This window comes from Phalacrocorax aristotelis, chromosome 15 (genome assembly GCF_949628215.1).
Source record: "Phalacrocorax aristotelis chromosome 15, bGulAri2.1, whole genome shotgun sequence".
In the NCBI taxonomy this organism is placed as follows: domain Eukaryota; kingdom Metazoa; phylum Chordata; class Aves; order Suliformes; family Phalacrocoracidae; genus Phalacrocorax; species Phalacrocorax aristotelis.
Genome location: NC_134290.1, coordinates 6,341,816 through 6,358,247, shown reverse-complemented (window position 1 = coordinate 6,358,247; position 16,432 = coordinate 6,341,816). Strand labels below are relative to the sequence as shown.

The window sequence follows — 16,432 nt, the reverse complement described above, 5'->3', positions numbered from 1 at the left end:
ATAACATTTTGTAGAGATCTCTCTTAAAAATGTAATAGTTTTTATAGTGAGGTTATTTTTGTGTGGTAGAAAGGTTCCAAGAATGGGCAGCAAAGTGATATATCCTTAAAATTCTATTCACCTCTTTGGCACGGGAGACATATAAGCATTCTTTAGGCAAATTCATGCATGCCTAAAGGTGGGAATATACTCAAAGATATGTGGAAAGTTACAGTATCATGCAATGCATTCCTTAGATGATGCATCAAATTTACCTATTGGTATCATGAGCACACCTGTTCTGAAACAGAACACTGTTAATCAAGTAGCCTTATCACTCAACAAATAAATTATTTTGACCAAAAAGTTCTGTTCCTTCTCAATCAATCACATATTTGTATGTCCTGATAATACAATTCCAACTTTGCTTTCTAGTCTTCCAGCAGGACATAAGGACTATTCAGACTTGATGTTTTTCATAAAAAGATAGTAGCAGGAAAATATCATGTTTGATTTCTTTGTGATTGAGAAAAATGATTTAAAAGATCATAACACTTGCTATTTCTTTAGAAGGTTCACTTGTGTTTTCAGTTCAATTGAGTCTTACCTCTCTTTTCTACATAAGAATATCAGACGTGCCAGGACTGCAAGACTGACTATTCCAAATATAGAGCCAAGAAGAATTACTTCTTTGATATCTGAAAACAGGAAGACATTAATGCATTTCTTCATATCTGTTTGAATGTAGTCACATGTGGCAATTTTAAAACTTGTATATACAGTGTTTATTTTACTGTTCTTTGTATTTATGGAACAAACTAGTAAAGAGAAGGAACTCACACAATTCCTATGTTTGACAGTTAGGGCAGGTGACTGCAAAAGCTGTTCTAACACAAAGAAAGGATGGCCACTGGTTAGTATGTAGCCAACATCACAAATGTACAATATTTATGTAGAACTGCCAAGCCCAACAGCAGACAATTTTTTCAATCCTTTTTCCATACAGTTTGATTGCTTTAAAAATTGCCCCTATTTTGGCATTAAAATTTTGAAACTGCTCCTGCTGCTTAACACTCTATGTGAAGCAAAGATGGCTGTTCTGATGCAGGTACGGTGAATTGCATCAGACAGTATTAACACACTAAAAGTGTCAATTTAATTCTGTTTCTGCATAATAAGGACACACAAAAGATAGAAAGAAACCAGTTATGAAACAAATTTTGAATAACAAATCTTCTCTTGTTTTCTTATTCTACTAACAAGTTGCAGGTTACCAGTTCTGTCCTTTTCCTACCAACGTAGGACAGTGCTAGCAGGATGCTGTATGGCTGTGGTAAGCAACCGAAGCTAACAGTATCATGTAGGTACATTTTTCATGACGTAACAGATTGGTAAAAGTTTAGAAGATGCAGCATCTGGAGTGAACTGTCTGGGAGAAACAATGCTTCCTGGATTGTGTATCCTTTAAGGAAAATACCTGCTGGAGTACCACCACTGAACAACTGCAAGTCCCAGTGTGAGCAACCCTTGTCCCAGGTTCAGTGTCAGAGGGTCAAAGAGAATTGTAGTCACTTGGCTCTGAGACACTGTGGTGTCCTAAGGTCAAAGTAGATTCAATGCTCTGCCCTTATTCTGCACTTAGTGATAGCACTGTATGCTTGTATAAGGGAGCACATAGTCTATGTAGAGATAGGTGAGCAATGGCGCGTCTGAGCTTTAATGCATCTGGGCTGCGTTTTGGCCAGCCCTTCCTTCCATCGCTTTGTCACGCCTGCAGGAAGAACTGCCCACAGCCCGGCCCACAGTGATGGCAGGGTGATTTAACAGATACTTCTGTGATCCTAGAATAGATAATTTGGTTTCTAATTTGGTTTACTCTGAAGTTTAAGGAAACAAGTGAGATACATAATCTGTTTCACAGGCATTGGTCCTTCTTCCAGTAACTTCTATACAAGGCTCAAAAACTTCTGTTTGGCTTACACACACCTCACAGGCAGGTACCCTGTCTCTGCCAAGTGACGAGAACCCACTACTGGCCTCGGTAGTTTGGTCCACTAGTGATTTGCCTCTATTGTGAAATCTTTGTATTTAATTTATAAACTCAGGTTATATTTCTTGACTTTAATACGTTTTGCAGCCAGTCTCCTGGAAACGACAGGCAGACAACAATTCCGTAATAAGAAGACCTAATTTTTTTGGCATCCTCATCTTAAAAAAAGTGCAGAAGAATAATGAGATTTCTGACAACTTTCCAAAAAGAACTGTATTTACACAGAGTCTGAGCCTGGAAAATGAAACCTAAAAGTGGGAAGAGGAGAAGGGGGAAAAAAAAAAGAAAAACCCAAAAGACAGACAAAACCAAATTGCACTTAACACCACCAAATTATTGTCCATCACAATCAGACTGTATGTATATATATTGCTAAGATTTTATAATATTTAGCTGTATTGTACTTCTGATTTCACTAGATTATCCTTTTTGCTTTTTCTGGATGGTTTCTTTTTCTTCCTCTATGTGATATTCTGTGAAGCGAGGTTGCTGTGGTACTGGCAAGACTTGCAGTGGGATTGTAATTAGAAGCATAGCAAAATAATTATTAGCAGAGGATTTCCATGGAAACTCTAATTCAAGGAAGCAAAACTCAAAAGCAACAATATGCAGGCCCAACAGCATAATTTGTATTTGAAATTTCAAATACAGAAACTGATTTTGCAAAATGACTGGTATTCAGTTTTCTTGTTTCCATCTCTCATCCTATCTAGTTTTCGCAGTCCTCATGCCTTTAGCTGTTCCAGCTTTTGAAAAACAGAAGCGTATAGCCACTAAAAAAACCTCGGTGATGTGCAATACAGAACTTGAATGTGATGTGCCACAAAAGTGCAGCAAGTGTAATGGGCACAGCACTGTAAAGAAGTACCTCTGGATGCTGAGAATAATAGAGGGCTGGGCCCTGTGTTCTTGATCAGCATGAAAGAAATAATTTGGAAAAGTGTGTTTTAATAGTTCGTGCTGGAAGTAAAAATGTGACCACTAATCACAGTGGCTAGGTCAGTGGTCACCCATTCAGGCGCCCAGAAATTTGGAAGTGCTGTCCATTAATTATGTCAGCATTTTCCTGGCATCAGGAAGGCCCTCTGCCACAGGGCTTGATAAAATGAATGTTGGTGAAACAGCAGCATGCTGCTATGTGAAGAGGAAAACAGTGAAGAAAACTGATCTCAGTAACAACGATTTTGACAACATGAAGACCTTTTCTGTACTTATGTTGAATTCAGAATCAACACAAGTAAAACTGGCACTGGATTTCAATTGTGTCTTAGACTGGAGGAGGAAATGTATTTAGTGGAAAGCAAGTACTAGCTGTCCATGCTATAACAATGCTACAGGTTTAGATGTAAATGAGAAGAACTTCAGACTGTTTTGCCTACCAGCTCTGGAGAGACTTGGACCTGTCAATAAAACCTTGTCAGACAGACACTGATATCCAACAGCATATCTTATGACACAAAAGGAGGAACAAGGCTAGATATGAATGCCATTATTAGGGCACAGCAGTAAAAAAAAAGAATGAAGACGTGTGTACGCAATTTGTATTTGATATTGTCTCAATCAGTCGTCAGTATTGTCAGTATCCTGCTGCTATGGGCAGCATTGCCATGCTCCAACTTCTTGAGGCTTATAAAAATCATTTTTGGCTCACATTACAAATGAACTACAACCCCAAATATCAAATAGTAAGGAAGTTCTTTGTTACAATCAGATCAATAAAATTCTTTCACACCTTGTTGTTCTTTGTCATCTTTCAGAAAAACATGTGCTGAGAAACACTGCGGTTTTTGTTTGCTTGTCCATAAAGCTGCGGCACGTCTCCATCATCCTGAATGCAGTTAATATCTGTGTGTCTTCCAATTCCTTCCCTCCGATCTCTCAGGGCTGGCTTTTTGCCCCCCTTTCTCTAGTGTAAATGTCAGCATCCAGTTTGCTTATTGAGGCTGACTGGCTCCTATCCAGTATGTATGCGGTTGATGGCAGCAATGGAAAAATGTTCTTAGTTTTCAGCTTGGCAAAATGTTTTGCCACTGACTTTTTAAGATCTGGCCTTACTTTGTAAAGATTTCATTCTTCTCAGACTTTTGACAGATGGTCTATTATTACTGTGAACTATGAAGCATGCTAAATTATCTGCTGAACTTCTGAATCTCTCATATTTTCAACAGTTAACTAAAGTACTCCATATGCTCTGGCCTATCATATTAAACAGAAATGTTTTGAAATAACTCTAGTTTCACTCTTTCCAAAATAGCACCACTACTGAGATTGGCCCCTGTGAACACATCGGTTGGATATTGGTTACTAGCGATGGCTGGTCCAAGAAAACATTCCATAAACATTCATTCATCTATTTAAAATTAAGCAACATTCCCTGGTTGTATGTGCAAATGTTCAATAATTATTTTTTATACTAAAGTCCATAGTCTGCTGCCCAAACTCACTGTGGTTCACCTCACAAATATCACTAAATGTGCAGAACTGCATTGGACATGAACAAGCAGTTGGTGCAGGCCTGCAGAGGCTGATGAAATGTGTCAGCTGGCCAAGAATTCATTGCTGATGCACTTTCCACATTTCTTTGGAAGGTGCTCAGAATGGAGAATCTGTTGATATGAATTATTTGATGAGTACTTTTGGGAACAATTAACTCAGCATTAGAAGTTCTTCAACATGCCATGTGGTCTTGCATCACTCTCATGCTTTAAAACATTGCCATCTTGAGGACATTTGGGGTGTACGTGGCATATGAATAAAACAAAGTTGAAACTGTTAGAAAATATTGTGTGGTTTCCTGTAAATTGTGGAGACAGCCTAACTGCTGCTAAATCCAACAATCCAAGGCTAATTGATAATCTAAAGTAGTGAAGCAAGAAGGGTAGTAAATTAATGTTATTTATACTAAATACCATACATCATTCACAATAATTTTACAGATGTAGAATAATACATTATGTTTTGAGATAACATAATCCTTTAGAACGAAAGAGTGGAAGCCTTCAACAAGTATGGGCTGTGTTTGCTTTCAAATCACAGAATCACAGAATGATTGAGGTGGGAAGGGACCTCTGGAGGTCATCTTGTCCAACTCCCTTGTTCAAGCAGGGCCACCCAGCATCAGTTGCCCAGGACCATGTCCAGATGGTGTTTAAAAATCTCCGGACAGGGAGAGTCTACAACCTCTCTGGCAATCTGTGCCAGGGCTTTATCACACTCACAGTAAAAAAGTGTTTCCTGATGTTCAGAGGGAACCTCCTGTGTTTCAGTCTGTGACCATTGCCTCTGATCCTGCCTCTGGGCATGACTGAAAAGGGCCTGAGTCTGTCCTCTTTGCACCCTCCCTTCAGGTATTTGTACACATTGATAAGATCTGTGACCCCCAAAAACCTTCTCTCTTCCAGACTGAACAGCTCCCAGCTCTCTCAGCCTTTCCTCATACAAGAAATGCACCAGTCCCCTAATCATTTTCATGACCCCTTCGTTGGACTTTCTCCAGCATGTCCACGTCTTTCTTGTGCTGAGGAATGCAGCGCTAGACACAGCACTGCAGGTGTGACCTCACCAGTGCTGAGCAGAGGGGAAGGATCACCTCCCTCAACCTGCTGGCATACTTTGCCTAATGCAGCCTGGGGCACCATGAATCACAGACTCAGAATCACAGCATGGTAGGAATTGGAAGGGATGTCTGGAGATCACCCCGTCCCACCCCCTGCTGGAGCAGGCACCCCCAGAGCAGGGGGCACAGGGCCGCGTCCAGGCGGGGGGTGAATGTCTCCAGGGAAGGGACCCCACAGCCTCTCTGGGCAGCCTGTGCCCCTGCTCTGGCACCCGCCAGGGAAGGAGATTTTTCTCATGTTTAGCTGGAACTTCCTGTGTTCCAATTTGTGCCCGTTGCCCCTTGGCCTGTCGTTGGGCACTATTGAACAGAGTCTAGTCCCATCCCCCTGACACCCACCCTTCAGGTATTTATAAGCATTGATAAGATCCCCGCTCAGTTTTCTCCTCTCCAGGCTGAACAAACCCAGGTCTCTCAGCCTTTCCTCATAAGGGAGATGCTTCAGTCCCCTGATCGTCTTCGTAGCTCTCCGCTGGACTTGCTCGAGCAGTTCCATGTCCTCCTTCAACTGGGGAGCCACAACTGGATGCAGCACTCCAGATGTGACCTCACTAGGGCAGAGCAGAGGGGGAGGGTAACCTCCCTCGCCCTGCTGACCACACTCCTTCTAATGCACCCCAGGACACCGTTGGCCTTCTTGGCCCCAAGGGCACATTGCTGGCTCAGGGTCAGCTTGCTGCCCCCCAGCACTCTCAGGTCCTTCTCAGCAGAGCTGCTTTCCAGTAGATCAGCCCCCAGCCTGTGCTGGTGCGGGGGGATGTTCCTCCCCAGGTGCAGGACCTTACACTTGCTTTTGTTGAATTTCATGAGGTTCCCCTCGGCCCAGCTCTCCAGCCTGGCCAGGTCTCACTGAATGGCAGCACAGCCTTCAAGTGTATCAGCCCCTCCTCCCAGCTCGGTATTGTCAGCGAACTTGCTGAGGTTACACTCTTTCCCTTCGTCCAGGTCATTGCTGAATATATTGAACAGGACTGGCCCCAGCACAGACCCCTGGGGAACACCACTAGTCATGGGCCTCAACCAGGCTCTGTCCCATTGGTCACAACCTTCTGATCTCTGTTGTTCAGCCAGTTCTCTATCCACCTCACTGTCCTCTCATCCAACCCACACTTCCTTAGCTTGTCTGTGAGGATGTTATGGGAGACAGTGTTCAATGCCTTACTGAAGTCAAGATAAACAACATCCTCTGCTCTCCCTTCATCAACCCAGCCAGTCACACCATCACAGAAGGCTATCAGGTTGATCAAACATGATCTTCCCTTGGTGAATCCATGTTGACTACTTCTGATAACCTTCTTTTCCTCTACATGCCTGGAGATGACCCCCAGGATGAACAGCTCCATCACCTTTCCAGGGATGGAGGTGAGGCTGACTGGCCTGTAGTTTACTAAGTCCTCCTTCTTGCCCTTTTTGAAGACTGGAGTGACATTTGCTTTCCTCCAGTCCTTGGGCACCCTCTTGTTATCCTTGACATCCCTTGCCAGATTAATTCCAAGCGGGCCTTGGCCTTCCTCATTGCATCTCTGCATACCCTGACAACACTCCTATATTCCTCCTAAGTTGCCAGTCCTTTCTCCACATACAGTGAACCTCCCTCTTCCATTGGAGTTTCTCTAGAAGCTCTTTGGTCATCCATGCAGGTCTCCTGTCTCCTTTGCTTGACTTATTCTTCCTAGGGATGCACTGATCTTGAGCTGGGAGGAAGTGGTCCTTGAATACTCACCAGCTCTCTTGGAACCACCTGCTTTCTAAAGCCCTAGCCCATGTGTTAAGGGACTAGAAACTTGTCTCAACATTGTTGGCAGGACAGTTTAACCACCATGGCAACCAAGCAGGACAGTTTAACCACCATAACCTCATCACCATGGCAACCAGGACAGTTTGACCCGACAGGAACACATATGCATCCTGTTGCCTCAGAGCAAATAGCCCTAGTCCTCTGCGCTTGTGCCTGAGCCCAGGGCTGGCTGACCATATATGGGGGGCTAGGACCCTCTAGTGACGGTACTGGGCATGTGTACCCATCGCTGAATGGGAGGTGTGGGTATGCAAAACAATTCTGAGAACAATGCTATAAAAGATGAAACCAGTGGAGACCAGCAGGAAGGGAAGAGGGAAGAAGAAAGAAGAACGTTCCTCCACTGGATTCAAAGATACATCAGACTGAGGGGACGCCACAGATCTGTGGTGGTAGCTATCGGACTCTCTCCCTTTCTCACTCTTTTTTCTCTCTCTCTCCCCCTTTCCCACTCTTTTCTCTCTTTCTCTCCTTTTCTCTTGCGTGTTTGTTGTTGGCCAAATAAAGTGACTTGGCACTTGACTCTGTTTTGAGTCTTAATTCTGTTTCCGAGAATGTAAAAGGGTTGTCCACTCAAGAACCATGCCTACCTTTCAGTTCCTTTCAGCCAAACCTATAGAAAGCAAAGCATGAAGCCCTAAACCCTTAGAAAGAGTAGATACATTAAATAATAGAAAAAACCCCACACCATAAACCACCTGTTATCTAGATTTGAATATTAGTCTTTCTAGAAACCCAGTGATCTCATGTGCAATGTCTTCCCAAGTAAGAGAAGTTGCTTTTGTCGAGGGCCATCATTGTATACTGAGAGTGCCTTGTTTGTGATTATGATTTCTATGTCAATTTGTAACATTTAAAAGGAAACAGACCTGTTCTCAGGATACAACTGGGTGTGTCTCCGGACCAGGCCCCATTCGCTCGACAAATTCTTTCCTTTGACCCAGTGAGTTCATAGTCCTGATTGCAGATGAAACTGATGGTTGAGCCCAGCAGGTAGTTAGTTCCATTCTTTCTTCCGTTGGCTGGATGATCCAGCCAGCCACAAGAGATCACTAGTAAAAGAGACATATCTGGTTAAAGTAGTTTGGATTTGGACTAGCAAATCTCCATCACAATGACTCAAATGGTATTTTGGTGGCAACTCATGGAAAGTCAAAGTTTTTTAGGCTAACTGAAAGACAATACTTTCTGTTTTATTTTTATTTTTTCATTTTTAAGTCCAAGGAAGACAGGTGAAGGCATAGAAAATGAAGATAAGGATTCTACACTGAGGTATAGTAGTGGAAGAATTGGAAAGAAATTTATTTTGTCTTTGTCTAAGTATCCTACTAGTGCAGTTTTCCTGGTGCAAGGACAGTTCCTCGCAGTAACAGTGTTTACAGCTGCGTGAACCTACAGTTATGCAAAGCCTCCTCTATCAGTATTAACTATTTAGATGCCCTGCAGAAAGAACTGTATGCAGAAAAACTGGTGTATGCTTTGTGGAATATATCACCTGGCTTCAGATTTTCTACCAGCAGCTTGTGGTTCTGATGAGATAGTCTTGTGGAATTTCCCACTTGAAGGCTTCTTGTTGTCAGGACATCAAATCTGCAGAATGGGTCAGAGTCACAGAGCGAGACCATCTCTTTCACCAGGGGATCAGCAGGGTCTTCATAAGGAAAGAACACGGGCAGGAAGGAAGCATTGTGCTTTTCCCGATAAAAGAAATTGTTCAGTAATAATTCTGTGTCATAGGTAAAGAGAGAAGTTCCATTTTCAATGGCCCCTTGGGAGACGGAGAAAGAAAGAGAGATTCGTATGTAACATTGTCTCAGACCTATATCACCTTATTATACCAATTCAAGTGCTTATTTACATAAACACGGCTAGAGCTGGAAGAAATCTACGAAGCCCTACAGCTTCCTTCCACTCAAGATTATTTTCCTTTTCACATGCAGCATCTTAACTTAGCACTAAAGTTAGTGTTGGGTTAACCTGGTGTTTGATCAATTGCTTAAAATTGGATCCAAATAATTGTGTAGCTATGATTTTACATAAAGATGGGTTTAGAAGCCTGCTGACAAAATGGTGATAAAGAAGTACCTCAGACAGATCTAGCTAAACATTGCAAGCAACACAAATCCTGATCCTGTGTGTCCCTAAATTTAACATGTCTGCATGGCCCTACTTTTTGCTTTCGCTCTGCTAAATTAGAAACTTCCTGAAGCCGGAGCGGTGAGACTTTTCAGTATGATCTGAATCCTCGAGTACAGCTACACTGTGCTTGATACAGAGATCAGCCAGAGGGTATTTTGCAACACATTTCTGGCCTGTCTCCTAACCTGATGTCAGGAGGAATGCTGTCTAATGCTGCAGGCTAGATATAGCAGCCTAATCATTTTCATTAAATGAAAGCAGCCATTCTTCTACACACACCAACCCACATCCTCCTTTTTAAAGGGACAATTATTAAATTGTGATTTAATAAATGACTTTTTAAATTGTCAGCATGGTACTTGATGGAAACATTGCTAATATTCTGGAAAAAGATAGCTGACCCTTGCTATTGCTATACTTCTGTAACACTTTAGTGTGGTGATGCTGCATTCAGCTGACCTAGTAGATGGAATTCTGAAAGTGTAAACTCTGAAATATGAGCTCTGGCTCTTGATGGAACAAAGTGCAGGACGCTCCATCATGGTTCCGTCTTCAATCATTTGGCTAGGTACGTTATCCACTCAGGTAGAGGACATGCTTCTCTTACTCCCTTCTTTTCCTCCATTACAGGTTGCTTAGCACAGACTTCATTTGCTATTCTGTAAATCACAAGCCGTTTTGAATTTGTAAGGAAAACATAATAATAGACTAGAGAAATGACTTACAGTCAGCTCCAAACTCAAACACCTGCTGGGGACTTGCATGAACCGACATGGTGGTTTTATTCTTGAAGGTATACTCATCCTCTATATTGCCATTCATTACCCCAAAAAGACCCTGTGTGTGATTCATAAACTTCTCTGGGAGCAGAACTGTCAAGCTCAGAAATCCTCCACTTCCCCTTATTTCCACTCCAGACCCAGAAGAGAACATCACTGTGATGTTCTGATCAGCTCCAGAATGGAGAAAGAGACCTATAACAATGAGAGGGAGAGGACAAAACAGCTAATTATCTGTAGTGAACAGATTGTCGTGCAATTAGTTTTAACCATTTTTCATAAAGCTTTTCCTCCCTTCCACTCTGGGCTACATTCTGAGAAGCATTTAAATGGAGGTCACACCTTCATACCTACAACTGCGGTAAGATGGCTATAACAGAGTAGTAGCAAAAAAAGGCCTACAGTTGATATCAGCAGCACTGCCTTCTGACAGTGTCCCAGAGCAGAATCTTTAAGATATGAGATGATTACATCAGAGAGTGGCTGTGAGCTGGAAGCTTTCAGTGGTCACAGGCTTCCTCTGCTTCTTGATTGTCTTGTTAAGACCTCCCTAATATGGCTTCTTCTCCAAACCCTGTCACTCGCCCTTCCATTTTTTTTTCTTCTTGGATGTCTCTGCTTCTGCAGCTCCTTATCAATGTAGCCTTCCCTCTGCTCTTCATCATATTTTCCAGCCATTTGAGGAATACTAATTGCTAGCCACAGAAAACTTCCTCTGCTGAATAAGAGGCTTACTGTTAAAATTCTGGTAATGTTTAGAGTATTTGTCAAATTATTATAAAGACTAACCAAATGATCACACCCCTGGAGGGAAAAAAGTCAACTTTCAATAACCTTTTTGGCAGAAGAATAGAAGAATAACATATGCCCAATCAAGAGAGCTCTTGATAGGTGAATGTAAAATTCAATTGTATTTTAGTATATATTTTGGTTGTATTTTACTATTTTCATTTTGCTTGGTAGGTCTCATTGCATTAGATGCAGTAAGCTCAGCAGAATGTGGAGTAAGGAGTTTTTAATTCCATTCACCCTCCATGGGGTGAGAAGGAAAACCATTGCTCTACAAGCCACTGAAAGAGGCCATAGAAAATGTGGGCATTGAATCCACATATTAAAACACTTCACTGTCATTGCCAGGGTTGCATGCCATCCCTTCATACTTCGCTCTCATCCCAGAAAGTTCAGGCAAGCACCAGGCATTGGTAAAGGTTGTCATTTATGTTATTTGGACATTCTGGGAGAGGAGAATGTGCCACAGACGTGCCTATTGGCAAATCAGATTACTCGGCCTCTTCCTGGACACAGCATAGGTGCTTCCAGGTACAGCTAGGCTAACTGCCAGTAATGCTGATGAGAAGCAGGGAGGTTGCAGGTTCTGATGGGCTCACCTGAACCATGACTCCCTGCTACATATCTCCATGGGAACACATCTAGCCACAGTGTGCTTCTCTGTAGCGTGCTTGATCTGTGGCTATTTGGAAGGAGATGTGTAGCCCATAATTCTGGTGGCTATATTCCTGCCCATATTGTAGCTGTCATCAGCCTCAAAGGCCAGAGGGATCTATGCGCTGGGCTAGTACAAAGGCAGTGCCAGGTAGGCAAATTGGATGGAAAGGGCATTCTCCCCTGTGCTCTCAATTTTATTTCTTTCACTAAGGCCTATACCAACTGTGCACTACCACTGATTCTGCCTCAGTCTGACAGCAACTGAACTGAAGAAAGTAATGTAATAATAAAACAAATTCTAATAAGCTGAAACATTGCCTGTCCTTTATTTTACTCCTTACATAATTTCTGGAGTGACCTGCAGCCTGTTTCGCAAAGGGACACTGTAAAGAGAGTTGAAACACATGCATCTAGAGATATTTTAAACTATACATGGGCTCCATTGGAATACAATAGCTTACAAGGCTGATACTTGTAACTAACCTTTCAGGTCCATCCAACGTTGCTCAGAGAAGCTGATGACTTTCTGGTTCAACAGGACCTCCAGATTCAAATCCTCTGAGTAGCGTACTTCAATCACATCAGAGTTGTTCTCCTGCATGGCCACTGCAGACAAGCCTGTCACCTGAGCCCCGGTTCCTTCCAAATGAAAAAACAACAACCCAGAATACCAAACATGACATAAAGTAAATATGGAAGGCTATAATGATACAGACAAAAAAACCCCACCAGATATGTCCTTAGAATAATTAAATATGATTATTTATATCTGAGGGAATTGCTAAGCATAGAAGTCACATAAAACCCCACAGTGCAAGTCTCATACCAGTATAGTATATTGAAAGTAGACTGTTTAATGCTAAAAAAGTCTGGAAATTCTAAATCCTTCATCCCAGTGGCAGTGGCTGAGCTATGTAAGACCAGTTGATCTTCTTCTTGCACATTCGGCCCTACAAGTAAGGCTTGGAAAACAAAAATAATTTTCAGGGAGGGTATGACAGAAAAAGGAAACAGAGTGAACAAAAATTTAAGAAACCAGTCTTCAGAATGAACTGCTCAGTGGCTCATGGCACTTCTACCACAAACACTGTAAAATCTATCGAGGGCAAAATATTTCCTTGTTAATCTCCATTGTATCCAATGTGATATTCAGTAAAAGCATTCATGTCTAGATGGGTGCTGAAACACACAGACAATTTTTAGTCCATCCTTATAATTCTACCAGAAGTACCAAATCCTTGAAGTGCATCCCTGAGGCCAACTGGAACATTCTTTCCTAAGGCAAGCCTGCTCTTTTATGCACCATAAAATAGCACTAGATATAGGAAAAGCATAAACAAAAGTATCTGACATTACACTTTTCAGGTTGTCATGAGAAGCATGATCCCATTCTGCTGCTTCATACTCTATTTTTCCCTCATTTAAAAAATGCAGGTGTGTGAGAATCTCCTTCTTACAGGTTGGTGTGCAATCTGCCCATTCAAATGAGGATGGCCACAGGTACCTCCAGAAATCTTCTGCCCTAGGTTTCATTTTACAAACTAGCCAAAAGACCAGGACAATCAGTCCCTGTGAATAAAAGAAAGACCCCCTTAACCAGCTTCCCACCAGATATTCTGTACTTTTCTGCTAGCTTGAGGTGATCAGAAAGAATTCTTTCACCATCCAAAGTATGTTTTCTCAGCTCCTTCTGGGACATTTTTGCTCTGTCAACACATGCATGCATGCATATACACCTAACACACAAAGAAAATAAAGGAGGGCATACACTTACCTGCTTTCTATTAATTTTGAACTACAATACTAGCAAAATGCATCAGCTGGGAGCTACAGCTGTTGACTGATTCCTAGAACTGACCTTATGTTTCCTTATAGATGGGAATGGGCATGAAGAGAAATGAGGATTGTTTTCTTGAGCTCTTAAACACAACAGAAACCCTTACATTTCCATTACTCATACCCAATAAAAGTAGTAAATAATCTTTGAATAGGAAGGTATTTTTTTCCTGAATATTTTGTTTGCCTTCTGATTAGCTTCAAATCGTTGACCTTTCACAAACTGCCAAAAAAGAAGACTAGAAAAGACAGGAGAAATGCTGTAAAGTGCAAATCAAGCAACCTCAGAAGCTATTATTTGTCATCACTGCTTCCTCTCTTACCAGCTTACCATTGGGAAAGTGTACCTGCTGTGTCCTCCCTTGCACTCTTAGGGATGTGAGATCAGACTCTACCAATGTGTACTCTCCTTGCCCTTTGAAGGTGAAGTTCAGACCATCAAATGTGAGGAAGTGAGGATCCCCAAAAGCAGATGCTGTTTTTAACAGAAAAAAGAGAAATAAGAACAAGCAAAACCGTAACCCATTACTCCTCCTCTTAGGGTCACAAGAAAAAAAAATCTCATTGTGGTGATCCAAAGAATGGCATTTAAACAAAGAAAAAAATGTGAGGCTGATTCATGGTAAATGTTACATGAGGAACAGCCACGACCACCAGCCACTGTGGGAACTGTGAGAAATGTCATTCCAGTTACTCTCATCTTTATCGGCCAACATTTAGGGCTGCACTTTAAAAGGCTGTTATGGGCAGCAACATTTACTTGGTAGATGCCCTTCCAGAATCCTCAGGCTAGAAGCCTCATTCGCATGCAATATATGGGAAGATTTGGACATGAACACAGGGCTATTCCAGAAACAGCTCACCAGGGAGCTTCCAAATGTAGCTGGAAGTCACAGTCAGAGAAATGGGATGGGGCTCTGAAGTATCATCTGATCTGATCTGATCTGATCATCTGAATCCTCAGCCCCAAACCATCTCCAGAGTTCAGCAGATATTCTTGGTTTTGCCTTTTTAGATCAGTAAGAGGTCAGAAGGCCCCTCTCCCCTCCAGCAAAAAAAGTTGAAGTTGCGTCATCTTATCTGAGGTATGACTCTCAAAGACTAAGGACATCCATGTGACAGGTAGGTTGTTAACTGCTTGATTGTTAAGTATTTTGGGATCATTGTCTCTCTCAATCTTTTTCTAGAGAAAGAGTCCCCTCCATGAACCAGGTTCATTAGACCAAGGGAAAGAAGGCCTTATTTTTTTCTCCTCAGAAGTTAGTGCATTCACTTGGAATTTTCAGACCAAAATGCACATAGCAAACAAACACTCACAACAGAAAATCACAGTGAAAAAGGCCTGCCCCCTGAGTGGCAGGTTCAAGTAACTTCTCCACATTGGGCAGTTGTGGTGTTTAAGCCCAGCATCCCATGTTCCAGGACAGTTCTGTAAGTTCCAAGTGACTTTTTTTGTTTGAGATTATTTTGCACCGCATCCATCTTTAGCATGCTCTGAGAAGCTTTTAGCATTAAGATCTTTGCAGAGGGTTCTGTGGCATTTGAGGGTTTGTTTTCTCAGATGCTTAGGCTTGCACAAGGTTAATGAACACTCTCCTGGCTGTGTGGTAGCACAGGTGGTTTGGCGTATAGTTTCTAGGAGAAAGACAAGCATCTGCAGTGCTTAGTGAGAGCTGCGTGATGGATTTTTGTCATGTTTGAGAGATGGATGTAATGGCATAAGTACTTTTGGGAATCTTTTTGCAAGACCATGTGCTTCACGTGCCTCATCAACATGTCTTTGCTTGAGAGGCATGTTGTAGCCTTTCTTTCCCTAGTGGAACTGTCAGGGCCCCGAGCACACTCATAGACCTTAATTACACTAAGCAGTTTCACTGGGCCCTCTACCTTTACCCTCTGTCCATGGACTCTATCTAAGCTCAGGCCCAGGCCTTCAGTCACTCTGAGCTATGTCATAGGTGTACCTGTCTTCGTCTCCAACACAGCCATGCCTGTGGTTGGCCATGAACCCTACTGATCTGCACACAGACCTGCAACTGACTTTCTGGCTTGTCCTTGGACATGCCTTTTCAGTATGGACTCACCTGACAATTGCTGGACTGTGTCTCACCCTGGTTACCATCACTGGACCAGACTGTTGACCCTGGTTGGCAGAATGACATCTCAGCTTTCCTTTGGACCTGCCTTGTCACCACAAACTGATGTGGAGATCTGGACTTTAGGCTGACTGCTGCTGCCATCACTGTGTCTGCCCTGCTCGCCTCGCTCAGGACTAGGCCATGGGCTGGCAAGGATCTTGCCATTCCAACCTTATTATCACACTTGGCTCGCAGCTTCCTACTCCTTTGTTGCTTCCAGACAGGAAAATTTGATGGGGGAGATGAGGAAAGACTTTCACTCTCTGCCATTGCTAGTCCTTGGAGAACCTTGTGCCGTGTCACATCACGTCCCAGCTACCTCCTTCAGCGCCCTCTGCAGTTTTCTCCTTTTTTTTGCCTGAAGTAAACCACTGCCTCTTTGCACTTTCGTTCTTTATGGGAGCTCAAAATCCTGCTGGACACCTCAGCACCCCAGTAGCATAGATTAAAGCAAGACATGTGGCAGCAATAGAGATATGGTAAGACTTGAGGACTACTTAAAAGCAAGGCGCAGGAACAGTAGACACACTTGTAAATGGTAGAATGTCCATATTTGATATTAATATAATTTTTCAGCATGACAACTTTTCTAGCTACTGCCAAGCTGCCATTAATGATCCCTAACCATCTTCTTTGTGAGAAAGTGCCCCT

General features: G+C 42.5%; 1 protein-coding gene across 1 annotated transcript in view; it reads right to left on the bottom strand.

Annotated features, from left to right (window-relative positions):
* SUSD2 (sushi domain containing 2) overlaps positions 1–16,432 on the bottom strand; it is a 29,328-nt gene that overhangs the window by 4,075 nt on the left and 8,821 nt on the right. The window contains exons 9-14 of the mRNA XM_075110465.1: positions 13,975–14,118; positions 12,291–12,446; positions 10,308–10,556; positions 8,939–9,211; positions 8,313–8,495; positions 587–677 (exon numbers count right to left, since the gene is read on the bottom strand). Of these exons, the coding sequence (XP_074966566.1) occupies positions 587–677; positions 8,313–8,495; positions 8,939–9,211; positions 10,308–10,556; positions 12,291–12,446; positions 13,975–14,118 (1,096 nt within the window). The remainder of the gene's footprint in view (positions 1–586; positions 678–8,312; positions 8,496–8,938; positions 9,212–10,307; positions 10,557–12,290; positions 12,447–13,974; positions 14,119–16,432) is intronic.